Raw genomic sequence first — 12,917 nt, forward strand, 5'->3', positions numbered from 1 at the left:
TGTCTGTCAAATGTCAGTGGTTATCAAAGGTCTGTCTGTCTGTCTGTCTGTCTGTCTGTCTGTCTGTCTGTCTGTCTGTCTGTCTGTCTGTCTGTCTGTCTGTCTGTCTGTCTGTCTGTCTGTCTGTCTGTCTGTCTGTCTGTCTGTCTGTCTGTCTGTCTGTCTGTCTGTCTGTCTGTCTGTCTGTCTGTCTGTCTGTCTGTCAGTGGTTATCAAAGGTCTGTCTGTCTGTCTGTCAAATGTCTGTCTGTCAAAGGTCTGTCTGTCTGTCTGTCTGTCTGTCTGTCTGTCTGTCTGTCTGTCTGTCTGTCTGTCTGTCTGTCTGTCTGTCTGTCTGTCTGTCTGTCTGTCTGTCTGTCAAATGTCTGTGTCTGTCTGTCTGTCTGTCTGTCTGTCTGTCTGTCTGTCTGTCTGTCTGTCTGTCTGTCTGTCTGTCTGTCTGTCTGTGTCTGTCTGTCTGTCTGTCTGTCTGTCTGTCTGTCTGTCTGTCACTGTCAAATGTCAGTGGTTATCAAAGTCTGTCTGTGTCATCTGCAGCAGATGTGTCCATACTGCAGCAGGTGTGTTCATCCGCAGCAGGTGTGTCCATACTGCAGCAGGTGTGTCCATACTGCAGCAGGTGTGTCCATACCGCAGCAGGTGTGTCCATACTGCAGCAGGTGTGTCCATACCGCAGTAGGTGTGTCCATACCGCAGCAGATGTGTCCATACCGCAGCAGGTGTGTCCATACCGCAGCAGGTGTGTCCATACCGCAGCAGGTGTGTCCATACCGCAGCAGGTGTGTCCATACCGCAGCAGGTGTGTCCATACCGCAGCAGGTGTGTCCATACTGCAGCAGGTCCTGCCACAGTGGAGGGCCAAACATGGTCCTCTCTGAGTTGACATTGTCTCTGTCTGTCTGTCCGTTTGTGTGTCCTGTCCTGTAGCTCTATCACAGTAAAAGGTTTAGGTGGGAGCGTGAGGGGGTGTGTGACCTCACCACACGTTTGCTCACGGACACAGAGGGGAAAGTAGACCAGGTACTTTCCCTCCATGATCATGTTGAAATCAGGTCTGACTGTCAGCAGAAAACTCAGCCTCTTCTCTCTCTCTCTCTCCTCCTCTCTTTATCTCTCTCTGTCTTGCCCTCTCTTTCATTCTCTCATGCTGTCTCCTCTCCCTCTTCTCCTCCCTTCTCACCTCCCCCACCCACCTCAGTCTATAGCTACATAGTATAATTGCACTACCGGCATAATCTACAAATGAGGACGACTGGCCAGACTTCCTGGTAAAGAGGCATCCTGTTTAAGGAGCTCAGAGAGATGGAGGGTAGGATGGTCTGTGTACTAGACTAGTAGTTCTCTCTCTCTTCTTTTTCGTTGTTGACCATTAGTTTTGTTTTTCTACAGAACTCAGTCAAGTATACAGCCCCCTCTCCACCCCCAAATCTAAATACATTCATTCTCACAGAGGGATCCCAGGAACAAAACACTGAGGGACTTAAAAAAATCTAAAACAAACTGACATTCACAGACAGAAACAAAACGGCCACTATAGAGAACATTCTCTACGATGGTCCACATACGGTTTCCAGATTCTGTCTGTCTGCTTTTAGAATATAACGAGTGTAATGGTGTGTAGCTGGGTAGTTCAGTCGTCCAGTGTGTCATTGCGGGTGGATATGAGCCTCTCTCTCTTCTTACACACTATATTCTCTAAGAGAGGCTGAGTGTCCTGCTGTCGTCAGTAGGTCAGATGTGTGTGTGTGTGTGTGTGTGTGTGTGTGTCATCTCTCCAAGCATGTATCACCTCACTGTCTCAGGGCTCCTGTTGGGATCGTCCTCCTGCATGTCTGCTGGTTTGGTATCTTTCACAGTGTCTTGTGGTTGTAGATGTGTGATGATGGCAGCAGTGGTTCTGTGTCCTATGCAGCGCTCCGTTATTGTGTAACAATGGGTTTTGCTTGTGTGTCTCATTATTTTTTTGTGGCAGAAGAGTTTTACAATCTTATTAGTTGTGTGATGGTTTGGGTTCTGCATGTCAACGCCTGTCATTGATTGACCCAGTTGTTATGGTAACTTCTGTCTTTTCCCTGTGTGTGTTGTCATGTATATATGTCCCCTTGAGTTGGTGTGGGGTGTCACCTGTACATACTGTATGTTAAGTCTGCGGTGTCACATATTATTATGTCCCCCTGACTGTGTAGGTTTTGGAGAAAGGTTCCGACTGCATTACAGTCCATGCCCTCGGAGTCCTCACATCCATCATGAGTAACTCCCCTTCTGCCAAGGTAAGGATTTCTACAACTAGTGTGGCCCTCTGGGAATTGAACCCTGGTCATCCAGACTACATTAGCTCTCCCAGTTGAAGCTTAGGCAGACTTTCAGGGAGATTACACAGTCTTCAAGTCTTAGGCAAGGCTTTTCATCACACAATCATAGTTCTAGTACCGTCTTCCTCTGTCTGACACACACACACACACACACACACACACACACACACACACACACACACACACACACACACACACACACACACACACACACACACACACACACACACACACACACACACACACACACACACACACACACACACACACACACACGTTATCAGAACAGAAAAAGAGCCGGATAAGGCTTGACACTGTTTTCATTCTTGTTTAGACAGTCTCATTATCCTCCTGTCTGTTGTGTGGCTCTTTGCCAGGGAGGAAGTTCTTTAATTCCAACTCTGTCCCAAATGGCAACCTAGTCCCTGTATAGTGCACTGCTTTTGACCAGGGCCCATAGGGTTCTATATAGGGAATAGGTTGCCGTTTGGGAGGCATATTTGTGTCTCTGTACATTACTGGCCTGTCTATATTTGTGTCTCTGTACATTACTAGCCTGTCTATATTTGTGTCTCTGTACATTACTGGCCTGTCTATATTTGTGTCTCTGTACATTACTAGCCTGTCTATATTTGTGTCTCTGTACATTACTAGCCTGTCTATATTTGTGTCTCTGTACATTACTAGCCTGTCTATATTTGTGTCTCTGTACATTACTGGCCTGTCTATATTTGTGTCTCTGTACATTACTAGCCTGTCTATATTTGTGTCTGTACATTACTGGCCTGTCTATATTTGTGTCTCTGTACATTACTGGCCTGTCTATATTTGTGTCTCTGTACATTACTGGCCTGTCTATATTTGTGTCTCTGTACATTACTAGCCTGTCTATATTTGTGTCTCTATACATTACTAGCCTGTCTATATTTGTGTCTCTGTACATTACTGGCCTGTCTATATTTGTGTCTCTGTACATTACTAGCCTGTCTATATTTGTGTCTCTGTACATTACTAGCCTGTCTATATTTGTGTCTCTGTACATTACTAGCCTGTCTATATTTGTGTCTCTGTACATTACTGGCCTGTCTATATTTGTGTCTCTGTACATTACTAGCCTGTCTATATTTGTGTCTCTTTACATTACTGGCCTGTCTATATTTGTGTCTCTGTGTTCTTCTCCCTCCAGGAGGTTTTCAAGGAGAGGATTGGCTACTCCCAGCTGTTTGACGTCCTGAAGAGTCAGGGTCAGCCCACTAAACGCCTGCTGCAGGAACTCATGAACATGGTGAGCAGATCCACACCTCCTCACTTCATCTGGTTAAAGGGATACTAATGTAGAGTGTAAAGGGAGAGAATGTCATGTTGTCATGAAGGCCATTAGTCCTTTACTTGTCATCGTTCTGTGGGTTAGATATATTTGGACTTCCACAAAAACCTCTCACTACTCTCTCACTCCTCTCTCATTGCCTTCCTCTTTTCTCTCCCTCTCCTTCTCTCCACTAGGCGGTGGAAGGGGAACACGCCCACACCCATCACCTGGGTGTCAGTAACGACCAGCCCCTCCTCCTCCTCCTGCAGTGGCTGCCTGACCTGGCCCCCCAGAGGGACCTGCAGCTCCTGGTAGCCCAGTGGCTGGCTGCGGTCTGCGGGGGCTCCCTGGCCTGCCGTACGGTGGCTGTGGAGGCCGGCCTGGTGGGGGCTGTGCTCCATGTCCTCTCCCAGCCACAGAGACTGGACCGCCAGTGTGCCGATGGCCTCCTGGGGATGTTACAGGACATGGGGTCTCTCTGTCTGAGGCCTGCTGAGCTGAAGTCTCTGTTGAGGCTGCTCCGACCCCTCGATCAGGTATTTGATTTCAAAATGATGCTCTGTAATGCTTTAATTTGTGTAATCTACAGTGTAATATACAGTCATTTACAGTGCCCTCCGTAATTATTGGGACAGTGAAGCATTTAGAAAAATAATAATTGGGCTTTATACTCCAAATATCATACCCCCACCCAAAATACTAACCTCCCCTGTTATTATAATGGTGAGAGGTTAGCATGTCTTGGGGGTATGATATAAAATGCTAACTTCCCCTGTTATTGTAATGGTGAGAGGTTAGCATGTCTTGGGGGTATGATATAAAATGCTAACCTCCCCTGTTATTGTAATGGTGAGAGGTTAGCATGTCTTGGGGGTATGATATAAAATGCTAACCTCCCCTGTTATTGTAATGGTGAGAGGTTAGCATGTCTTGGGGGTATGATATAAAATGCTAACCTCCTCTGTTATTGTAATGGTGAGAGGTTAGCATGTCTTATGGGTATGATATAAAATGCTAACCTCCCCTGTTATTGTAATGGTGAGAGGTTAGCATGTCTTGGGGGTATGATATAAAATGCTAACCTCCTCTGTTATTGTAATGGTGAGAGGTTAGCATGTCTTATGGGTATGATATAAAATGCTAACCTCCCTTGTTATTGTAATGGTGAGAGGTTAGCATGTCTTGGGGGTATGGTATAAAATGTTAAGGAACATTCTATTCTTATTTACAATAAAAATGACTCAACACATTATTTACCATTAATTTCTATTGGGCACAAAATAGTTTTTGTTGTGTTTCAGATTAACAGCAAATACATCCAACAAGTTTGTACAGTCACCAGCTTGATATACTATAGTCATTGTGTGAAAATGGGACCAAATATTACACTTCTGACTGCTTTAATACACATAGAAGTCAATTTGACCCAATACTTTTGGTCTCCTAAAATTGGGGGACTATGTATTAAAAAAGGGCTGTAATTTCTAAATGGTTTACCCAATATGGATGAAAATACCCTCAAATTAAAGACGACAGTACGCACTTTAACCTCAGTCATTGTTTGATTTCAAAAGAAAAGTGCTTCACTGTCCCAATATTTACACAGGGCGCTGTAAAACCATTCAGAATCAGAACCTTATTGCCATGCAACAAAAGTTACGAGGAATTTATTTTGATGTTGTACATAGAAGCATCTACATCACCAACTTTAACAATTAACCCAGATTTCACCCCTCTGTACAGATAGTACCCCTCTGTCCAGATATCACCCCTCTGTCCAGATATTACATTTACATTACATTTAAGTCATTTAGCAGACGCTCTTATCCAGAGCGACTTACAAATTGGTGCATTCACCTTACAGAGAGATACTATATGAAACATCAACGATGAGCAGATCACACACTGTCCAGATATCACCCCTCTGTCTAGATATCACCCCTCTGTATCTAGATATCACCCCTCTGTCTAGATATCACCCCTCTGTCCAGATAGCACCCCTCTGTCTAGATATCACCCCTGTCTAGATCTGTCTAGATATCAGATAGATATCACCCCTCTGTCTAGATATCACCCCTCTGTCTAGATATCACCCCTCTGTCTAGATATCACCCCTCTGTCCAGATATCACCCCTCTGTCTAGATATCACCCCTCTGTCTAGATATCACCCCTCTGTCTAGATATCACCCCTCTGTCTAGATATCACCCCTCTGTCTAGATATCACCCCTCTGTCCAGATATCACCCCTCTGTCTAGATATCACCCCTCTGTCCAGATATCACCCCTCTGTCTAGATATCACCCCTCTGTCCAGATATCACCCCTCTGTCCAGATATCACCCCTCTGTCTAGATATCACCCCCCTCTGTCTAGATATCACCCCTCTGTCCAGATATCACCCCTCTGTCCAGATATCACCCCTCTGTCTAGATATCACCACCTCTGTCTAGATATCACCCCTCTGTCTAGATATCACCCCTCTGTCTAGATATCACCCCTCTGTCTAGATATCACCCCTCTGTCTAGATATCACCCCTCTGTCTAGATATCACCCCTCTGTCTAGATATCACCCCTCTGTCTAGATATCACCCCTCTGTCTAGATATCACCCCTCTGTCTAGATATCACCCCTCTGTCTAGATATCACCCCTCTGTCTAGATATCACCCCTCTGTCTAGATATCACCCCTCTGTCTAGATATCACCCCTCTGTCTAGATATCACCCCTCTGTCTAGATATCACCCCTCTGTCTAGATATCACCCCTCTGTCTAGATATCACCCCTCTGTCTAGATATCACCCTCTGTCTAGATATCACCCCTCTGTCTAGATATCACCCCTCTGTCTAGATATCACCCCTCTGTCTAGATATCACCCCTCTGTCTAGATATCACCCCTCTGTCTAGATATCACCCCTCTGTCTAGATATCACCCCTCTGTCTAGATATCACCCCTCTGTCTAGATATCACCCCTCTGTCTAGATATCACCCCTCTGTCTAGATATCACCCTCTGTCCAGATATCACCCCTCTGTCTAGATATCACCCCTCTGTCTAGATATCACCCCTCTGTCTAGATATCACCCCTCTGTCTAGATATCACCCCTGTCTGATATCACCCCTCTGTCTAGATATCACCCCTCTGTCTAGATATCACCCCTCTGTCTAGATATCACCCCTCTGTCTAGATATCACCCCTCTGTCTAGATATCACCCCTCTGTCCAGATATCACCCTCTGTCTAGATATCACCCCTCTGTCCAGATATCACCCCTCTGTCTAGATATCACCCTGTCTAGATCTGTCTAGATATCACCCCTCTGTCTAGATATCACCCCTCTGTTCAGATATCACCCCTCTGTCTAGATATCACCCCTCTGTCTAGATATCACCCCTCTGTCTAGATATCACCCCTCTGTCTAGATATCACCCCTCTGTCTAGATATCACCCCTCTGTCTAGATATCACCCCTCTGTCTAGATATCACCCTCTGTCTAGATATCACCCCTCTGTCTAGATATCACCCCTCTGTCTAGATATCACCCTGTCTCTGTCTAGATATCACCCCTCTGTCTAGATATCACCCTCTGTCTAGATATCACCCCTCTGTCCAGATATCACCCCTCTGTCTAGATATCACCCCTCTGTCTAGATATCACCCCTCTGTCTAGATATCACCCCTCTGTCTAGATATCACCCCTCTGTCTAGATATCACCCCTCTGTCTTGATATCACCCCTCTGTCTAGATATCACCCCTCTGTCTAGATATCACCCCTCTGTCTAGATATCACCCCTCCGTCCAGATAGCACCCTATATACAGCACATGACCACCCTTAGATAAAATTCTCTCCCTTACCAGGGGCAGGACGTGTTGGCAGGGAAGAGGACGGGGACACACCCTTACTGCGCCCGCATCATCCGGGTGCTGGCGGCGATGGCGGCCAGGGATGGGAGGAACAGCGCCCTGCAGTATTTTGACCTGACGCATCCCCTGGCAGGGATCATGGTGCCCACGGTCCAGCGCTGGCCAGGCAGTGGGTTTTCCTTCCACGCCTGGCTCTGTCTCAACATGGACTTCCCACAATACCACTCAGAGTTCTCCACGCCCAGCACCCGCCCGTCTGCTGGGGCACCAGGGGCGGCGACACGGGGTATGGGCAAAGGCCCCCGCAGGAAACAGCTGTACAGGTACCAGACTGGAGAGATGGGGATACACCTAAGACCACACTACTACTTGATGTGTGCTGGCCCAATGAGCGAGCCGGTGCTGGCCCAATGAGCTAGTCCGATGCTGGCCCAATAAGAGAGCCAGTGCTGGCCCAATGAGCTTGTCCGGTGCTGGCCCAATAAGAGAGCCGGTGCTGGCCCAATAAGAGAGCCGGTGCTGGCCCAATGAGCTAGTCCGGTGCTGGCCCAATAAGAGAGCCGGTGCTGGCCCAATGAGCTGTCCGGTGCTGGCCCAATAAGAGAGCCGGTGCTGGCCCAATAAGAGAGCTGGCCCAATGAGTGCTGGCCCAATAAGAGAGCCGGTGCTGGCCCAATAAGAGAGCCGGTGCTGGCCCAATAAGAGAGCCGGTGCTGGCCCAATGAGCTGTCCGGTGCTGGCTGGCCCAATAAGAGAGCCGGTGCTGGCCCAATGAGCTAGTCCGGTGCTGGCCCAATAAGAGAGCCGGTGCTGGCCCAATAAGAGAGCTGGTGCTGGCCCAATGAGGGCGGAAATCCCCCCACGTCTCTGTTTTCAATATGGGATGTTGCGGTGACCATATTACTGCCACACTGGCATGAGTCATGAACACAGTAAAATTCCACGTGACTGTTGAGTCACGGTAATCTCCTCTCATGCACTATGGTCATGCTTTGTTAGCACCCTACCCACTAACGACCATCAGGTCCTAATGGCCTGGTACTCAGGGCTCTATTGTCACTCCATCAGGTCCTAATGGCCTGGTACTCAGGGCTCTACGGTCACTCCATCAGGTACTAATGGCCTGGTACTCAGGGCTCTATTGTACCCCCATCAGGTCCTAATGGCCTGGCACTCAGGGCTATATTGTCCCTCCATCAGGTCCTAATGGCCTGGTACTCAGGGCTCTATTATCCCTCCATCAGGTCCTAATGGCCTGGTACTCAGGGCTCTACGGTCACTCCATCAGGTCCTAATGACCTGGTACTCAGGGCTCTATTGTCCCTCCATCAGGTCCTAATGGCCTGGTACTTAGTTCTCTATTGTACTCCCATCAGGTCCTAATGACCTGGTACTCAGGGCTCTATTGTCACTCTATCAGGTCCTAATGACCTGGTACTCAGGGCTCTATTGTCCCTCTAACCACTCTGACATCAATGCAATCTAAAATCACATCAAACACTTCTCATCAAAACATTATCATGCTTTTAAAACTCCCCTCGCTGTGATGATCCATTTGAAGAAAGAAGCAGGGTGAAAGCCTGTACATATTAGTAAAGACCAGATTACATTGAGAATAGACTGATGGGTGAATGTTGAGTGTAAAAGTTGCCAAATAACTGTAAATCTAGCATATATAGGAGCTGTTTCAAATGAGCATTACACTCAACATATCCACTGTGTGCTCACTCGCTCCGGAATGGGGGAAATATCCTTTCTATTTTATTCAGCTAAGTTCTATTATATTCTTCCTACTATACAATCATCAAATAATGGGACGGGACTTATAGGCATATCTTGTCAGCTAAAGGAACTGGCCTATAGTCTATGTCACGGAGCTTAGCCAGATAACATAGTGGAACTCATATTCTGTTCTTCTGAAATACGTTTTATTCACATCATAATGTTTCTTTAGACCTGAATACATCCTCTATTTATTGTGATGGTGTCTATTACATAGATGTACTATTAGATGTTCCAACGGCGTGTGTTTATATGTTCATTACCGGTCAATTACCGTGAGACCAGCAGGCTTTTGCATGACAACAACCGGCTGGCAAAATGTCATGACCGCCACAGCCCTCGTTGAAAGCATTATGATTTAAAAGTATGTAACAGGCAGAGTAACTTAATATTGCCACCAGTCGTCAGGTGGATCAAATTCAAATCCATTCAGTTAACTTTATTGATCCCCCAAGGGGGCAGTTATTGATGTGTTTCCTGTCTCCTTGGTGCTTAGCCTGTTGACAGCCGGTGGTACAGGTTTAGAGGCTTTCTTCACCATGGAGGGAGTGTTGGTGGTGGCTGTCTGCACTAAGAAAGACTACATGGTCGTGTCCCTGCCAGAACACCCTCTAACAGACTGCTGCTGGGTAAGATACACACAGAGATATAGGGACAGAGGATGGGGACCAAATTTCACCCTATTCCCTATACAGTGCACTAGGTTTTACCAGGGTTAAATGTAGTGCACTTTTTAGAGAATATGGTGCCATTTGGGTTTATTATGGATCACCATTAGTTCCTGCCAAGGCAGCAGCTACTCTTCCTGGGGTTTATTATGGATCACCATTAGTTCCTGCCAAGGCAGCAGATACTCTTCCTGAGGTTTATTATGGATCCTCATTAGTTCCTACCAAGGCAGCAGCTACTCTTCCTGGGGTTTATTATGGATCACCATTAGTTCCTGCCAAGGCAGCAGATACTCTTCCTGGGGTTTATTATGGATCACCATTAGTTCCTGCCAAGGCAGCAGCTACTCTTCCTGGGGTTTATTATGGATCCCCATTAGTTCCTGCCAAGGCAGCAGATACTCTTCCTGGGGTTTATTATGGATCCCCATTAGTTCCTACCAAGGCAGCAGCTACTCTTCCTGGGGTTTATTATGGATCCCCATTAGTTCCTGCCAAGGCAGCAGCTACTCTTCCTGGGGTTTATTATGGATCCCCATTAGTTCCTGCCAAGGCAGCAGCTACTCTTCCTGGGGTTTATTATGGATCCCCATTAGTTCCTGCCAAGGCAGCAGCTACTCTTCCTGGGGTTTATTATGGATCCCCATTAGTTCCTGCCAAGGCAGCAGCTACTCTTCCTGGGGTCGCATGAAGACCGTTATATACAATTTAAAACATGACATGACATTTCGTAACACTTTTCACAACACATTAAGTGTGTTTCCTCAGGCCACTACTCCCAGACCACTACTCCATTCGGGATGCAATCAGAGATCGAGACACAGCCTCTAATTACGGAGTTGTTTCCCCATCTTATCTGACAGGCCTGATGTATGCTGGGATCAGCAAGTTAGCTGCTGTGCCATCTGTTCACTACAGATGTGTTGTTACTCTAATGAATGATCATCGTCAGGGACTGTTTAATAATGGATGTTTAACTAGTTCAAGACACACTCATGTTTCTAGATTCTGGAGAAAGCACAATAATCTAGCAGGCATACCTTGCATAGAAGTCATATTTTACCTACAATATATTGAGTAAAGACTATTTTCTCTTCTCTCTCGCTCTCTCTTCTTCTTCTCGCTCTCTCCTCCACCCTCTCGCTCTCTCTCTTCTCGCTCTCTCCTCCTCCTTCTCTCTCCTGCTCTCTCTCTTCTCGCTCTCTCTCTTCTCTCTCTCCTCTCTCTCTCTACTTGATCTCTCCTCCTCCCTCCCTCTCTCTCCTCCTCTCGCTCTCCCTCTCGCTCTCTCTCTTCTCCCCACAGCACTCTGTGGATATAGTCCATATTCCCGGCCGCCGCCCCTTCGGTCAGAATCTGGTCACCATCTACATCGATGGAGAACAGCGCAAGACAGCCCAGCTCCGATTCCCCTCGCTCAATGAGGTGAGAGGCTGAGACAATGGGGTGAAGGACATTACGAAATTGGGAAAGCAAAATATGGTTGGAATAGGACAAAATATGTCTGGAATAGGACAAAATATGTCTGGATTAGGACAAAATATGTCTGGATTAGGACAAAATATGTCTGGATTAGGACAAAATATGTCTGGATTAGGACAAAATATGTCTGGATTAGGACAAAATATGTCTGGAATAGGACAAAATATGTCTGGATTAGGACAAAATATGTCTGGATTAGGACAAAATATGTCTGGATTAGGACAAAATATGTCTGGATTAGGACAAAATATGTCTGGATTAGGACAAAATATGTCTGGATTAGGACAAAATATGTCTGGATTAGGACAAAATATGTCTGGATTAGGACAAAATATGTCTGGATTAGGACAAAATATGTCTGGATTAGGACAAAATATGTCTGGATTAGGACAAAATATGTCTGGATTAGGACAAAATAGGTCTGACAGCAAAGTGCCAAAGACAGACAGAAAATTGAGAGACAATTGTTTATGATCCTCAGTTGTCTCTTGTTGTTTGATTACATTTAATAAAAAAACATTTGACATCTGTTCTGTTTTCATGGTAACTGTTGAAACCTGAGGTCTTGCTGGGTCAATTACGGCTGCATTAGCCATCCTGGGTCCATTAGCCATCCTGGGTCCATTAGCCATCCTGGGTCCATTAGCCATCCTGGGTCCATTAGCCATCCTGGGTCCATTACAGCTGCATTAGCCATCCTGGGTCCATTAACCATCCTGGGTCCATTACAGCTGCATTAGCCATCCTGGGTCCATTAGCCATCCTGGGTCCATTAGCCATCCTGGGTCCATTAGCCATCCTGGGTCCATTACAGCTGCATTAGCCATCCTGGGTTCATTACAGCTGCATTAGCCATCCTGGGTCCATTAACCATCCTGGGTCCATTACAGCTGCATTAGCCATCCTGGGTCCATTAGCCATCCTGGGTCCATTAGCCATCCTGGGTCCATTACAGCTGCATTAGCCATCCTGGGTTCATTAACCATCCTGGGTCCATTACAGCTGCATTAGCCATCCTGGGTCCATTAACCATCCTGGGTCCATTACAGCTGCATTAGCCATCCTGGGTCCATTAGCCATCCTGGGTCCATCCATTAGCCATCCTGGGTCCATTAGCCATTAGCCATCCTGGGTCCATTAGCCATCCTGGGTCCATTACAGCTGCATTAGCCATCCTGGGTCCATTAGCCATCCTGGGTCCATTAGCCATCCTGGGTCCATTACAGCTGCAATAGCCATCCTGGGTCCATTAACCATCCTGGGTCCATTACATTTACATTTACATTTAAGTCATTTAGCAGACGCTCTTATCCAGAGCGACTTACAACATTACAGCTGCATTAGCCATCCTGGGTCCATTACGGCTGCATTAACCATCCTGGGTCTATTACAGCTGCATTAGCCATCCTGGGTCCATTAGCCATCCTGGGTCCATTAACCATCCTGGGTCCATTACGGCTGCATTAGCCATCCTGGGTCCATTACGGCTGCATTAACCAT

At 46.6% G+C, this 12,917-nt stretch overlaps 1 protein-coding gene across 1 annotated transcript in view; it reads left to right on the forward strand.

Annotated features, from left to right (window-relative positions):
- Window positions 1-12,917, forward strand: part of nbeal2 (neurobeachin-like 2) — a 140,251-nt gene that overhangs the window by 48,626 nt on the left and 78,708 nt on the right. Inside the window, 7 exon segments of the mRNA XM_046334980.1 lie at window positions 928-1,020; window positions 2,187-2,270; window positions 3,499-3,597; window positions 3,816-4,157; window positions 7,480-7,808; window positions 9,764-9,896; window positions 11,241-11,360. Of these exon segments, the coding sequence (XP_046190936.1) occupies window positions 928-1,020; window positions 2,187-2,270; window positions 3,499-3,597; window positions 3,816-4,157; window positions 7,480-7,808; window positions 9,764-9,896; window positions 11,241-11,360 (1,200 nt within the window).

The sequence above is a fragment of the Oncorhynchus gorbuscha genome, unplaced genomic scaffold, assembly GCF_021184085.1.
Source record: "Oncorhynchus gorbuscha isolate QuinsamMale2020 ecotype Even-year unplaced genomic scaffold, OgorEven_v1.0 Un_scaffold_634, whole genome shotgun sequence".
Taxonomy (NCBI): Eukaryota; Metazoa; Chordata; class Actinopteri; order Salmoniformes; family Salmonidae; genus Oncorhynchus; species Oncorhynchus gorbuscha.